Raw genomic sequence first — 15,940 nt, 5'->3', positions numbered from 1 at the left:
AGTGAGATTTGACAGACAACGTGACGAAATCACTTCAGTGCGATTTGACAGACAGCACGACGAAATCACTTCAGTGAGATTTGACAGCATAGGGATCGGCTGCACGGTGGCACGCTCCATCACTGTAGGGCCATGCAGTGTGATGTGATGAAATCAGGATTTTGTGTAAGCTAGCTCTCAATAAATGTTTTTTGATTTATTAATGTTTAATAATAAATGTTTAATAACCTATTTTAAATTTCATATTGCCAATATTCTTCAACATTACTACACAGATGACTCTAAAATCTGTTATCTTTAGCTCTCAAATCTGTATTGCTAGCCCTAAAATTCCCTGAGTTCTAAATATCCAATGTCTACCACATATTCCCACTTTCTCCAAAAAGCGGAATTTTTCATTTACCTCCATCAACTACACACATTAGCTTCTACTTTGTTTTACAGAGTTAGTATAAATGCCTTTTCACTCTCCCGTGATAAATAAGCTTCTGAAGTCAGAAAATCTCACTCATATTCATGTCTTCCACTGGTCCTGAAGAAACCTCATGACACAAAAGTAATCAGTAAATAGTAACAGCATCTGCAGAGTCTTATTAAGTTTTATAAAATATCTTCATATATATAACTGCCTTAAAAACTGATCCTGTTTATTCTGGATAAAAGCCTGGGCTAATAATATATTCTTTGATAGATTATATCCTCTGTGGAAACAGCCATGTTATTTATTTATGAAGTCAAATGACAAGTAAATATCCAAATTTATTTGCACCGCATGGCCCTACAGTGATGGAGCGTGCCACCATGCAGCCGATCCCCATGCAGGTATCATGAAGCAAGGGCTCTAATGGGTGGGGCCCAGCTCTTTCCTGAAGCTTCGCTCCACACCGTGCTGAGTGGCCTACATGGAAGGCACTGGACATGGGCAGCAGGCGACAGCAACAGGTAGGCCTGCCTCAGAGAACCTGCAGAGACCGCTGCAGAAATGCACATGAGTAAGGCAACGCAGGACTGCCTCCAAGATGAGACAGAAACAGAACACAGAGAAAAGCAGCCTCCACCTTGGAGTAGATGAGCCTCTGGAAGGTTGCTCTTATGGCCACAGCCCCTGACCTGGAGCGGAAAATCTGGGGGTGAGGAACAAAGTAAGAGGAAAGACAAGCAAGTTCTGGAGCTGACAAGAAGCCTAAATTTCACTGAGGTACCCAAACAGGGAACACACCAAAGAGGAGAGCAGGGTTACAACCCGAGGCCTTGTTGCCACGTGAAGAGGATGAACTCCATCTGGCAGGCAGCAGGACATCATCGAGGAGGTTAAACAAATGAAAAACAACCATAAATAATGTAAGAATATCAGTTTAGAAAATAATCATTGGGCCAGGTATGGTGGCTCACACCTGTAATCCCAGAACTTTGGAAGGCCGAGGCAGAAGGATGACTTATGCCCAGGAGTTCAAGATCAGCCTGGTCAACATAGCAAGACCCCGTCTCTACGAGGGAAAAAAAAAATGTAAAAATGAGCCAGGTGTAGTAGCACATACCTGTGGTCCCAGTTACTTGGGGGGCTGAGGTGGGAGGATCGCTTGAGCCCAGGGATTGAGGCTGCATTGAGCTATGATTGCACCACCACACTCCAGCCTGGGTGACAGAGCGAGACCCTGCCTCAAAAAAAAAAAAAAAAAAAAAAAAAAAACCTAAAAAAAAGAATCAGCAGGACTGTGAGAATGAAATTCGAGAAGAAGGAAGAATCGTGAGATGAGCTCGGGTGGGCCGAGGAGCCAGGCGGGGGGCTTCTCAGTTTGGACAGGAAGAGCACAAGGTCAGCTGGGTGGAAACCACCAGCCATGCTGGCCACTGAGTAGACATGGGAGGTGTGGGGGAAACACGAGACGCTGCTGGAGTCTGCAGCTGGTGAGGCTGAGATGACAGAGGGAGCGTCAGAGGACAAATCTGTGGGAAACAACGCCTTTCTGAAATAAGATAAATGTGAGGTGCTGAGGAAAACTCACATGAAGATATTCAGCGAACATGAGCAGATCTAACTGCAGAGATCAGATGGGGGTCAGTGAGAAGCAACACTGGGGAGCCCGGCTCTGGGGCCGTAAGCTGCCCTTGCAGCACTGCTTTCGCTGGGTCCAAAACTTCGCATGTGTTGGGTTTCATTTTCATTGGGTTCAAAGTATTTTCTAATTGTTGTTCCCCTAGAGATGAAAATGTAAGGCATAGAATTGTATGAGATCTCCCAGGGAGAGGAAACAGAGGATGGGGTTGACAGCAGAGCATTGAGGAATGCCTACAAAGAGGGGCGAAAAGCAAAAGCCAAGCTAGAGAAGGAGACGAGAATCCGAGGTGTGGCGCGGCTGCGCCTGCCCTCCCTCCACAACAGATCGTCCCGTGGGAAGCTGGGCACTTGGCCACCCAGGAACGCTTCCATGCCTGCCTGGCAGCAAGTGCGACTAAGCTCTGGCCCAAGGCCTGTGCTACCTCCAGGAAGTGTCCTTAGAGAGGGGCATGCACCAATCTTTGCTCTTCCTGCTGGCTGGAAAGCAGATGTGATGGCTGACACAGCTGGCTGGAGCCAGGAAGAAGCAGTCTTCATGAGAAAGGCCTGGTCCTCATCACTGGAAGATGACACAGAGGGGTCTGAGTACTGATGATGGGGGTGCTGCAATCTCAGTGGGAGCTACTCACATTTGGGAAAGGCAGAAATGCATTTCTATCCTATTTCAGTCACTGCAGCCATATTATTTCGAGATCTCTGTCACTAAGCAGCAGGATCTTATAACTACCAAAAAGGAGCAGAAATGAGAAATTCTAGGAGCCAGAGGAGGTAGGCTGGAAACTCAGAGACGCTTGCCTCAGACAGGGCAACCGGGGGCCAATGTGGAACTCTGAGACAGCTGTGTGTACGTGCGTGTGTACACACATGGAGGGGCTCAAGAAACTGAGACAAAGGCTTCCATGACCTGCTGCAGGGCTGGCACCACACCAAGTCACCTCCAAATCCTACATCTTCCATGAGTAAGATAGAGAAACTCAAGCTCAGAAGGTTTTGATTGGTTTCCCAAGGTCAGGATCAACCACAGGTCGCCTCAGTCTCCTGGCTAGACCGCAGCCATCTCATGCGGTTACAGTGACACACCATCGACACAGCTAGAGAGAGAATCAGTGCCTACTACGTTCATGGTATCATTAAGTTTTAAAGACTGTTTGGAAATATTACAGAAATATCAAAAACAATCATAAATAACATAAATATAAATCCTATAAAAATGATAGTGAGGCCTTCCACAGTTCTTAGCTAAAAAATCATTTTAATGTGAAACAGAATAACATTTTTAAAAACTTTTAATTGGTAACAGAAAACTGTTAATACAGCAACAATGATCACAATCAATAATAAAAACAAGCTTACCTCAGCAGTCAGGAGTCTTTTTGGACATCTGTTAAGTGTGGCAAAAACATTCCTAAGTCCAGTCTCTAGTTGTGTCAGCAACAATATGGCGCAGTCAGCAAACCTATGAAATTGAAGGGAAAATAGGTAAAACTCCATGTTTCAAAAATAAATATGAGGCCAGGTGCAGTGGCTCATGCCTATAATCCCAGCATTTTGGGAAGCCAAGGTGGGAGGGTCACTTGAGGCCAGGAGTTCAAGATCAGCCTGGGAAACCCCATCTCTACAAAAAAATTAGAAATTAGCAGAGTGCGGTGGCACTGCCTGTAGTCCTAGCTACTCAGGAGGCTGAGGCGGGAGGATTGCTTGAACCCAGGAGTTCAAGGCTGCAGTGAGCTATAACTGTGCTACTACACTCTAGCTTGAGTGACAGAGTAAGACTCTCTAAGTAAAAAACAAGCAAAAAACAAAAACAATATTGACACCAACATCACAATAACTGCTACAGTCTAGATATCAAAGGCAAAGAGAAATGATAATACTTGATAATGTGAGAAGCAAAACAGGACCAGCTGGGCGCAGTGGCTCAAGCCTGTAAGCCTAGCACTTTGGGAGGCTGAGGCAGGCAGATCACATGAGGCTAAGACTTTGAGACCAGTCTGACCAACGTGATGAAACCCCATCTCTACTAAAAATACAAAAATCAGCCAGGCGTGGTGGTGCATGCCTATAGTCCCTGATACTTAGGAGGCTGAGGCACAAGAATCGCTTGAACGTAGGAGGCAGAGGATATAGTGAGCTGAGATCACACCACTGCACTCCAGCCAGGGTGACACAGTGAGACTCTGTCTCAAAAAACAAAACAAAACAAAACAAAACAAAAAAAAACCACTCACACATAGAACCAAAGTTTCATTAACTAGTGATTTTAAAAACATTTTCCAGTGTTTTAATGTTTGATGAACCATTTTTAGTAGCTTCTACAGAATACAATGTCCTCAAAGGACTGTCTAACTCATTTCATTGCTTCTAGAAAATACTAAGGCTGGGCGCAGTGGCTCACTCCTGTAATCTCAGCACTTTGGGAGGCTGAGTCAGGAGGATCACTTGAGCCCAGGAGCTCAAGACCAGCCTGGGGAATGGACTGAGACCTCATCTCTAGAAAAAGTACAAAAATTAGCCAGGCACAGTAGTGCACACTTACAGTCCTATCTACTCAGGAGGCTGAGGTGGGAGGACTGCTTGAGCCCAGGAGTTCAAGGCTGCAGTTAGCCGAGGTGGCTCCAATGCACTTCAGCCTGGAGGACAGGGTGAGACCCAGTCTCAAAAAGAAAAAAACAAAAACGCACATCCCAGGAGTTCAGTGGGTTCTCAAGGCATAAAAATGAATGAATTAGGGTAATATCCTTTAAGGAACTAAAGACCAGCTCACCAGACCTTCTGGTGGCGACCATACATGTGTTTGCTCCTCAGGAAACAGAAACAGAGTGTAAGGACGAAGCTGGCTTATCTATGTTTCATGATTCTGAACATGTTTCACTCATTCTAAGAATTCCAGAAAATATTAAAAAGTGGATCCTGAAAAATAATTCTATCAACTGCACCAAAAGGCAATGTTTAAGATATAATCACAGGCTGTCCTTGAAGCAACTCTATGAAGGTGTTTTATTTTCAGGTCTGCTCAAGTCAGTCCAGGTTCTCTTCACTTCTACTCCAACAGCAAAAAGCATCAAAAGTGAAGGGCATCAAGAAAGACTGGCCTCCAACCACTGCAAACCACTCTGCCATGCACCCTTTAGTTACCTGTGTGACTTGAACTTGACCAGTGCAACTTCCCAATATGGTAACATGATTTTTAATATAAAAGCAGATTTCGTCATCACTTCTTCTAATACTGAAAGCACCTCATAAGTAACATCTGTAAAATAACACACAGTTTTAAACACAATCATACTGATCAACTGAAAAAAGACAGAAACACGCTGGGGGAGTGATGCCAATGAGCCAACCCCTTTAGGTGGCTGAACCATGACCCCTGTAGCAGGGGACTTGTTAGAGAGTAGGATTGCCCTGACCAAGGGCCCGAGGTGCAGGTGACCCTTGGAAAGTGGGGCATGGATGTCTCTTCAGTGACTTAGGCAACAGTTCAGGGTGGACCAACTGAGCACAATGACCAAGAGAAGTAAAATACATTTTCAGAAGGTGTAAAAGACCCTTGATACTACTACAAGTATTTCTGGCATAATGATCATGAGTACAAAGATACAAGAGGTAAAAGGAAGAGAAAATGTACATAATACAACAGCCTGAGGCCACTGTTGCGCACAGTGCATATGAGGAAGAAAGAGCTCAATTCACCCAGTCGCAACTCCCGTGACCCCCACAACAACCCCAGGGCATGGTGGGAGGAGGCAGGGCTTTGGGTGGTAAAATGTAGGAGGTTCTTCAAGCAACTCTGAAAGCCATCCGACTACTGAAGAACAACTACTTCACCCCACTTCAAGAGTGCACCTCTTAATGCCGTTTACTGACTTTGCAAATATCTATGCAAAGCTACATTAAGGAAGAAATGTGAAACATAGTACTTACCAGGAAAAACAATCAAATCCTCGAGGTTTGTAAGAGTTATGAAAGAGCGATGTGCCAATGTAAGTTTAGTGTTTTGAAGGTAACTCTTCAGTAACTGACCCAATCCTGCTGTCAACAGTATCATCATTGAACAGTATCTAGGAAATACCATAGAGATCTGTTACAAAAATGTACTCAATCATGCCTATAAAAAGCTTCACTGTGAAAAATACAAATTTAAAATTAAGAAAGCAAAGTGCCGTTAAATTGCCTGAAACTGGCTGAGCACAGTGGCTCATGCCTGTAATCCCAGCATTTTGGGAGGCCGAGGCGGGCAGATCAGTTGAGCTCAGGAGTCTGAGACCAGCCTGGGCAACAAGGTGAAATCCTATCTCTACAAAACATACAAAAAAGTTACGTGGGCATAGTGGCATGTGCCTGTAGTCCCAGCTACTCAGGAGGCTGAGTCGGGAGGATCACTTAAGCCTGGGAGGAGGAGGAGGTTGCAGTGAGCTGAGAACGTACCATGGCACACCAGCCTGGGTGACAGAGTGACACTCTATCTCAAAAAAAAAAAAAATTGCACAAAATTCTCTAGATGTAGGAATTAGACTGTGCAATCGTTGGGCAGCACAACAGCACCACAGAAACTCTGATGAAGACCCTAATGAAACCTCAGGGTCTTCCACCCACCCAGGACGTGAATGGCATAACATCCTTCTGGTGTCACCCCGAATTGCCTTTGGGGTGTAAGTCACTGAAATTATAACCCAGTCATCACTCTGGTGACTACACTAGTAATATTCAATTTTAGCTTCAAAATCCTATCTCAAAACTTACTCATCTTTCACAAAATATATTTCCTTCTCATGAAATTCAAAATTTAAAAAACTCTTTGGTAGATCCAAAAAAGGAAGAAAATTTCTTCACTTGCAACTTACTTTGGAGGAATTTCTTCAGGTGACGCAAAGCCATGCCATAAGACATTACGCAGGTTGAGACCACACGGAGAGCCAACGAAGACTTTTAGCACATTCATCTAATCCGCAAATCATTACATAGTTAATTATATTGAATTATTGAATAAACCAATATAATATGAAGATAACGTTTGTGTTCTTCATTTTAACTGACAGAGTCAACAGTTTTGGCTGGTATATAGCAGTAATAATAAAACCAACATTTACTGCGTGTTTAATATGTGCAGACACATTTTATATGTGTACATCAACTCATTCATCCTAAGAACAACCTATGAGAAGGTATTACTATTATCCCCAGCATCTAGGTGAAAAAAATACAAGCATGGAAAGGTGAAACCAAGGTCTCAAAGGCTACAAAGTAAATATAGGGGATAAGATCTGACCCAGGTTATCCTGCTTTAATAAAGTGCTTCAAATGTGCATAATATCTAAATAAAATGTAAAAAGACAATGATATGATAAGAAGAAACATATCACTCACTGTATTAAGCAGCATGCAACTGTGTGGTTAAACAGAGGCAGCAGGGCAGATGCCCGAGCAGCATGGCTCCAGGCTTGAGCCTCCACTTCCCAGATGTCTGACGTGAAGCCCATCAATTATCCACCCCACCGTCTATCTACAGAGTGAAGAAAACACCCAACCAGGGGTCCTACTTAATGGACTGCAATCATGTCATGCACAGAGAACTGCTTTGGGTTTGAGGCACCATACTTAGAAGAAACTCAGAACATAATGGAAAATGTTCAAAGACTAAAAGAATTCATGTCATAGGAGAAAGAACGGTTGAGAATCCAGAAGACTTGAGACATTAAATTCATGTCATAGGAGAAAGAATGGTTGAGCCTCCAGAAGACTCGAGAAGGAAGTGAACACTGTCTTCATGCATGTGAAAGATGGCTGCTGAGAAGGGAATATGGACGCACTCTGAACTTCCCTCAGGGGGAAGACCCAAAACCAGGAGGTGGAAATGATCAAGAGCAGTTCTACTGAATGTAGGAACATTTAACAAGCAGTTCTTCTATGCAACTTCAGGAGATCTTTTTGCTCTACCAATAATTTGTGAAATACTCATTGTTCACACTATCTGGTCAATCAGATGTATAAATGCCAGTGACCAAGTAAAAGTACCTGGCGGCTGAAGGGGCCACCAGTGGGCAGAAGGCCAATCACGTATAAGCAAGTACCAAAGAACAGATCAAAGAAACAAAATGTGTTTAAGAATTCAGTGTAACAAGAGGTTTGCACTTTTTATCTTCATTCCATGCTCTCCACAAAAGAAAATGATCTTTAAGTGGACAAGGAGTAAAGATCCACAGAAAAGAATGGAAAAGCTCCACTGAAGACAGATTTCTTTACTCCAAAAATCATCTAGCAGCTCCCTGGCTTGGCAAGCACAGCTTCCACACAAGGCTCTTCTGGGTTTCTTCATCTTGACCCTACCTCACTCAGTTGCCTAAGGTTATTCATTAGTCTTAAGTCTCTTGATCATGTGCCCTTTAGGAGATTTTAATATAGTATGTAACTGCATGATTTAACATCTGAATTTTTTTTCCACTGTAAGTTGAAATGGTTGCAAAAGGCATAATTTCACGTTAAAATTTTCAAATAAAACTGTATTATCACTCATTTAAAGGGTTAAAGTTGTATTCTGGATTTAGTACTAGTTATTAATATGTAATTGATCGAGGCAACATGCTTCACATTGGCCCTGTGGTGTCCCAGAGTTATTCACACTCGGAATAGGAAAGCTTTCTATGTGCTGGAGGAGAGGCAATTTTGAAAGGGAAGGTGGGAAGGGAGAATATGCTTGAATCACTGATACAATTTTTCCCTAAAGCATCATCAGTTTAGGAAGAACAAAAGCTCAGCATATGTGAATTGTTGTTTTGCACTTACTCCATGATATGGTTTGGGTGTGTCCCCACCCAAATCTCAACTTGAATTGTATCTTCCAGAATTCTCCCATGTTGTGGGAAGGATGCGGGGGAGATAGCTGAATCATGGGGACTGGTCTTTCCTGTGCTATTCTCGTGACAGTGAATAAGTCTCACGAGATCTGATGGGTTTATCAGGGGTCTCCACTTTTGCTTCTTCCTCATTTTTCCCTTGCTGCCGCCATGTAAGAAACGCCTTTCTCCTCCCGCCATGATTCTGAGGCCTCCTCAGCCATGTGAAACCATAAGTCCAATTAAATCTCTTTCTCTTCCTAGTCTTGGGTATGTCTTTATCAGCAGCATGAAAACGGACTAATATACACCATGAGTTTACATGAACAAGCTTACCACAGACTGACTGAAGACTTGAGCAAGCTCCTCAGATGCAAGCAGATCTCTTAAAAGAAAGGGGCATTCCTTCCCAATCAGCAAAAATACCTAAAATTCAAACAAAAATTGTGTTAACAGTTGCATTATGAGCCAATAAACATTAAAAACATTATCCATGAAGCAACTGTTTGTACAAATGAAGGGTGAAAAGTACTTAGACACCAATCCTTTGATTTCACAATCATTCAAAAGGGAAATATTAAAAATTTGTACCAAATGATTTTATCTTATAGGAAAATAATCAAGAAAACTGAGGACAACTGTAAAATAGTTTAATGTTCATTCAGACAATTTAATGGGCCAATAATGAAAGCGTTCTCACACTTACATCACCCAAGGCTCGTTCTAGACACGATGTCAGTTTCATTAAGCTAAGAGAAATAGCAGGAGATTGTAGACTTTCCAAGGCATCAAATACTTCAGGAAATAACTATTTAGAATAAAACACATATTAGGATGTACACTCTGAAACTACTTCTCAAAGTAATAGTATTATTTGTTGAAATTCAAACCTTGAGAGATTTCAACTGCCATATTTTAGTTTTCAGTGAATAAGTAAACATTTTCTGTATAATTATATTGCCTAAAGAATCGATAAAAATATTTTAATAGCTAAAGAATTCCTTGAAGGTTCTTTATTTAAACGTTTATTGAAAGCAACAAATCTGGCATAATTTAAGTGGAAAAGTCAAGCATTTCGACCTCCATCATGTTTCTCCTTTTGATTTGGCTGAGTCCTCAAACAGATACACAAAAGGCACTCATCCTGCCACTTAAAAGTGCTAGCACAAGGGGGACATGATGATTCCTTCACTCCAAATTCAAAGCAGAATTAGATCTGTTATAGTTAATGCTTTACTGGGGTCATTTAGTGTGCCAAATAAAATGAAGAAAAACTGACCAAAAAAACAAACAAAAACAAGATTTTGGGTTAGGCCCCAAATTACCCATACTCCCTTCAGTTCCCCATTAACAAACCAAGTATCCCAGCTCTGGTCTCCAGGCCCCGCTGTCTTAGAACACCTCAATACCTCTCCACAACGCCTCTTATTCTGGAGTAGTCAATTTTTCCTCTATCCTTGGATGAGCACCATGTGCCAAATGTTAGCTCTCCAACCCCTAATCCTGTGATAATGAATTCAAAACCTTCCTGTGTTCCAAGGGGCATGTTTCTCAGCTCAGGCTTTGGAGACCCTGCATAATAGCCCAGGGTTCTCTTATAACCCTTAACACTTCACTGCTGGAAGGCCTGGGGATGAAGGAGGCCCCTTTAAAATTGGCAAATAGTAAGTCCTCTAAGTAGTATTTGCACAGTCTTTTATTTCTAAAGGTTGTTCAAAAGCCACACCTCTGGAAAACTTGTCCACTGGAACCACGGTGCATATCGAATTTCAAATTGCCCCTTGGTCAGAGATAAGAAATGTGAATGGACAGCCTCACACACAGGGCCCAGCAGCCTCACGCTTCCCCAGTAATCCAGACCCTGCTCTTAAAGGATAAGAAAACAAATTTCAGCACCATAGCTCCATATCACGTGATATAAAATATCTACATCATCAAAGAAAAAAATGCTTTAATTATAAAATTTCCACAAAATCAACAATTAGCTTACCATTGAACATATGATATACTTTTATATTGTTGGAAATAAATCACATAATGCTTATCAGGTTATGAAAGAAAAATATACTATCAGCAGAGAATTTGGAAAATACAAAAAGTTTCAAACAAGAGAAAACTATTTTGTCAATGTCTTTACCTGTACATAAGAATACAGAAAACCAGGCTCACATTGTATATATAATTTTGTAACCTGATTTTTTTTCTAAGTTAAACCAGGCTCACGCTGTATATACAATTTTGTAACCTGATTTTTTTAAGTTAACGTTATTAGACTGAGATTTCTAATGGCAATGAATTGTTTTAAACATATTTATAATACGAAGTTTTTGTTTTAATTTTTTTGATAAGTTTGGGATTAACCATCTACTTGGTTCATGATCAATACATACCAAAGGGTAAATACAAATACAAGCCCCTCCTATTCTTTTTCCAACTTAGCTCAGAGACTTCTGTATCAGATGAGCCTCCTCATTCTTTTCTACCACTGCATAATATTCCATTATATGAATTTATCATAATTTACTGAACCAATCCCCTACTGCTTGATGTTTGGCTGTTTATTTTATTTATTTAGCTATTATAAACAATGCTGCAAGGAATAACCTTGCACACACACACTTTCATATCTGTATCTGTCTTAAGGATTCCTCAAAATGGACTGCTAAGCCAGAGTATGTTCATCTGTAATTTTTATAACTATTATTAAATTTCCCCACCTATATCTCTGCTCCAAAGTGTGCAAGAATGCCTAGAAGACATTTAAAATAACTGTATAATCTATTACTGGTCATTTTCTACCCTTAATTCGTATGACTCCTACGGAGAATCATCTCAAGGCCCTGAGATCTACATCATCAACAGCCCCACCAGCCCCTCTCTGCCTCCTGACACCTCCTCTGTAGAGGTGGTTTTCTTAGGCCAGCTTTCTATTAACTTTTCCATGCTTCTCTGGCCTCAGCCCCTCTCTTTTCACATTGATTCCTGTTCTCCTTGGAGTTAGGCCTGTATTATAACATTATCCAACAAAAGGAACCAATGGTCAGAAAGCGGAATTTTACAGGTCAAGACATTTTCAATGGAACAGTTATGAAAGTTTGGAGTACAAAGACAGCACAAACCTGACTCTGTGTAGCTCACACAGTCTGTGATTGTTTTCCAGCATACTTCACCATTCTGAGTTACAATGCTATTGATATCACAATTTTCTCTGAGTTGAAACCCAAGATTACAAATTATATCATACACTGAGGGAGAAAGACATGTGGTAATAGGGTCCCCTATTAATACCTAAAAAAATAAAATAAAATAAAAGGAACTGCTTAACAGAAAGAAAAATAGAGTATTATGTATTTAAGTCACATCTCTTTAAGAACTGAACGCACTCAGGTATAGTTGCTGTTAACATGCTTTCTGGATATCGTGAGAGCTGTATGATTAAAACATTGTGATTAAATATTAAAGATAATTTACATAAATGTTCTCAAATATGATAAAGGATTAAAGACTTAAAATTATCAATCATAATATTTGCAAGCTGCTCTGCCTATGGGGTAGCCATTCTTTATTCCTTTACTTTCTTAATAAACTTGCCTTTCACTTAAAAAAAAAAAAGAAAAAAATACAAGTTCACGGAAGCTGAATGTGTTTTATGACCAGAGCATTATTGCTCTCAGCATTCTTTCACTATCCCAGAGTTATCAAAACAAGCAATTTTTTAAAATGGGTAATGGGAGAGCAGAAACCAAGTATAACGAACAAGAAGGAAAAAGAACCCGACGTACCTCTGACTCCCTAAACGGTGTTGAAGAAAACCACAATGTCATCCCAAAACATGCCTCTTTGGTATAAAAACAACAACAACAAATTTGAGCTGAAGACAAGGGGCAGCAAATGAAGGAAAAGCTCTCTCCATCCTCCCCCTCTTCCGCCCAAAGACAGGATATAAATTCTTTACTGGGGATAACTTTAGACTCTTACCAGACCAGTTAAGGTACCAGAGGAATCTGCAAACAATTCTTACTCCATTAGTTTCCAATATGTATCTACCTTCCCAGTTTCCTGCCCTTTGAAGCCTAAAACTGCTCTCCTGTGTCCTGTCACTTCTCTGCAAATCTACAGTTCTTTGTTGAAGATGGTATACAAATGTAGTTCTAAGCCACCATTTCAAGTTACTTTTCATTAAGGTTTATCCCTTGTGATATGTACTCTGTACATTAATAAACTTTTTTCTTGTTATCCTTTCATTTGTTAAAGGGGTCACTCTGAACTAAGATGGGCAGAGGTAAAGTTTAGCCTTCCCTGCCATGTAAAAAGTAGCAAACCGTACTGGTTTTCCATGGAGAATTAAATACAATCAAAATCCTCACAATTATCCCACATGACGCTAAGACCATCGTATAAACCTGCAAAGAAGTCAAATTCAGGATCTAAAGCTGAACCAAGGCTCTTTATTTCGGTGTGTTAAGGAGTGGCTGTGTTGTGACAGTCATAATTAACTGTGGGCAACTTCCTAATGTGGAAACTGCTATCAGTTGCCCTGTTTGCTCCTCCTGTCCCCAGAAGTTGCACTTTGCACTCTCAGCCCTGGTTTTCGAACAATCCTAGCAGGCCCTAACAAGTCATCACTAAAGAAATCTACATCAACTATTTGTTGATTGTCTGGCGATTGTCACTCGCATCCTCCATGTGGCTCTACAGGGCTGGAACTCTGCAGACTACACTGGGCCGGTGCTTTGGAGCTGGACTTAAATTTGAATCATTCCTCGGCCTCTGACTACCTCTTGCCTTGGAAAAGTTACTTCATCGGAATCTCAGTTCTAAGTGAAATAAAACGGTGCCAGGCTGCACCTTGTAGGGCTGCAGTAATCAGATAACACATGAAAACCATCTAGCACATACTACTCAAAAATGGTAGTTATCGTTATCATCATTTTGGAGACGGGGTCTCGCCGTCGCCCAGAGAGGGGTGCAGTGGCGCGATCTCGGCTCACTGCAGCCTCCACCTCCTGGGCTAAAGCGATCCTTCCACCTCAGCCTACGCAGTAGCTGGGACCACAGGTCCCACCACGCCCGGCTCCGCTGTCGTCACTGCTGACGATAGGCGTTTGATATTTAATTGCCTCAGGGAGGGAAAATAGATAAATCTCTATTATGAGGCAACCACATACAACCAGATCTCCTGACACGAGGTCGGTGAGGCCGTCGTGATGAGTTTTACAGTGACTCAAACGGTCTAAAAGCGATGAACACAAATTTACTGTCCGAGTGTGGACCCTACAGGCAGCGACTAGGAAACTGCGCTTCTAGGAACAAGCCACGGTCAGGTGAGAGCCCGACCTGCGGCTTTCCGCCCCCGCGCCACCGCGCACAGCCCTCCCTGACCGTCCGCCGCGTTCCAGCTCGGGGCCAGGAGGCGACGGAGAAACAAGCCTGGCCCACGGAGGCCGGCAGGGCCCGCCAGGCGTCTTGCAGGGCCGAGCGTCCGATACCGCCACAGAGGCCAGGGCCGCGACGTCGCCAGCGCCCTCCAGCGCGGGACCGCCGGCCACCGCAGGCGCGTGCTCGCTCGCCCACTCCGCGTAGCCGAGCACCACCCAGCCTGGCGCCGACTCCCTGCCTAGCTCGGGATCGAACCAGGCCCTGCAGCCGCCGTACCTCCATAACTTCCGGTGCCCTGCTGCGGCGCGCGTGAATGACGCAGGCGCCTCCGCGCCCCTCCTCCAGGCGCCTTGGAGCCCTGGCGGGCACTTCTGACCGTTCGAGGCGCAGGTGGGAGACTTCCGCCCTCGTGGGAGCGGCTTGGGGCGTTTGACCGCCGGCCAAGAAGGGGAGGCAGTGGGAGTCTTGGAGAACAGAGCGAGATGGAGAAGCGAGGCCGAGGCGTGAAGTCGATCCCCATCCAGACCCCGAACCAGACCCCTCAGCAGGCTCCGGTGACGCCTAGAAAAGAGAGGAGGCCTAGCATGTTCGAGAAGGAGGCAGTGAGTGCGGAGACTGCTAGGGGCCCGAGACGGCTATGTCCGACCCTTTAATTGAAATCGCTCCCCAGTGGGCCCCGCTCCCGTCACCACCCCCAGAGCCAAGGGGGCAGTATTTCCCTTTTGTGTTTCTTTTTTCCCCAGATGCGAAATTGAAGCCTGAGACTGAGTTGGGCAGTCACCTTTGGACTTGAGTGCTAGTTTTCTTGTTTTTTAATTAGGGCCATAGAACCCTACGTAAGTCGATTGAAAGGGTGGTTACAAGATCTTCTTTTCAGATTTACTGAGCTTGCGGATTTCCTGAGAGTGCTCTGAGTATTATTGCTTTGTACTAAAACACAGTATGTTAGTGTATTTAGTGCCATTGTAAGCAGTTTTGCTAGCGAAAAATGAGTGTGTGTTGTATTAAAAAAATAATTTGATAAACCAGGCAGAGTAGTGCCATGTTTTGGGTTTTTAAAACATCAGCAGTCTGGATATTTGAAGAATGTACAGGAGAAAAAAACTTAAGTTGAAAATATTCTGTCCAAAACTTACTGATACTGATGGAAAGGGTCATTATTCAGTTTTATTGGTGGTATAACACAAGTATTTCTATATGATTAGGCTTTGAAAACCGTTAATGTATTAAAGACTCCATATTTTATTGATACTTTAACAGAAAATTAGTTTGCCCAAGGATACAAAGCTGTAATGATAGAGCTGAGACCAGAACCTGTATGCTAGTACTCGGTCCACTTGGCCTGTACTGGTTTCTCTTCATGCTTACTTCGTGGACCTATAATAGGATGAAGAAAGAGATGACAGGCAAAACAATTTTTTGAAGACCCTAAAACATTTTAAGGTTACTCTCAAAAAGAGAATTCTCAAAATAATTAATGGCGAAATTTCAGGTTCTTGTTTCCCTGGTGTCTGCATTTTACGGAGGAAAGAACGAACTAAAGGAGGAAAAGTAAACAGGCCAAGTTTACACAGCTAAGAAAAAGAGCAGAGCAGGGCTAGAAACCTAAATCAGTTGGACTTAAAACTTCACACTCCCAAACACTATGCTGTATTGCTTGGCAATGAGTCTG

At 42.7% G+C, this 15,940-nt stretch overlaps 2 protein-coding genes across 19 annotated transcripts in view; one reads left to right on the top strand and one right to left on the bottom strand.

Moving 5' to 3' along the window:
• ERMARD (ER membrane associated RNA degradation) overlaps positions 1–14,665 on the bottom strand; it is a 30,373-nt gene extending 15,708 nt beyond the window's left edge. For 7 of the 18 annotated variants that reach the window (XM_054558514.2, XM_054558519.2, XM_054558521.2 and 4 more), the window contains exons 1-9: positions 14,545–14,623; positions 12,009–12,177; positions 10,616–10,755; positions 9,596–9,697; positions 9,226–9,315; positions 6,901–6,998; positions 5,981–6,117; positions 5,195–5,309; positions 3,413–3,515 (exon numbers count right to left, since the gene is read on the bottom strand). In XM_054558514.2, coding sequence (XP_054414489.2) covers positions 3,413–3,515; positions 5,195–5,309; positions 5,981–6,117; positions 6,901–6,998; positions 9,226–9,315; positions 9,596–9,697; positions 10,616–10,755; positions 12,009–12,177; positions 14,545–14,550 — 960 coding nt within the window. In that variant the 5' untranslated portion in view covers positions 14,551–14,623. Of the gene's footprint in view, positions 1–3,412; positions 3,516–5,194; positions 5,310–5,980; positions 6,118–6,900; positions 6,999–9,225; positions 9,316–9,595; positions 9,698–10,615; positions 10,756–12,008; positions 12,178–12,671 lie in introns of those variants that run through there. The other 11 variants (XM_054558515.2, XM_054558516.2, XM_054558513.2 and 8 more) reach the window with 6 other exon arrangements.
• DYNLT2 (dynein light chain Tctex-type 2) overlaps positions 14,628–15,940 on the top strand; it is a 26,238-nt gene continuing 24,925 nt past the window's right edge. The window contains exon 1 of the mRNA XM_002817601.6: positions 14,628–14,870. Coding sequence (XP_002817647.3) covers positions 14,751–14,870 — 120 coding nt within the window. The 5' untranslated portion in view covers positions 14,628–14,750. The remainder of the gene's footprint in view (positions 14,871–15,940) is intronic.

Source organism: Pongo abelii, chromosome 5, assembly GCF_028885655.2.
Source record: "Pongo abelii isolate AG06213 chromosome 5, NHGRI_mPonAbe1-v2.0_pri, whole genome shotgun sequence".
NCBI classification, from domain to species: Eukaryota; Metazoa; Chordata; class Mammalia; order Primates; family Hominidae; genus Pongo; species Pongo abelii.
The sequence above is the reverse complement of the archived record's forward strand: the minus strand, read 5'-3'. Positions and strand labels throughout refer to the sequence as shown.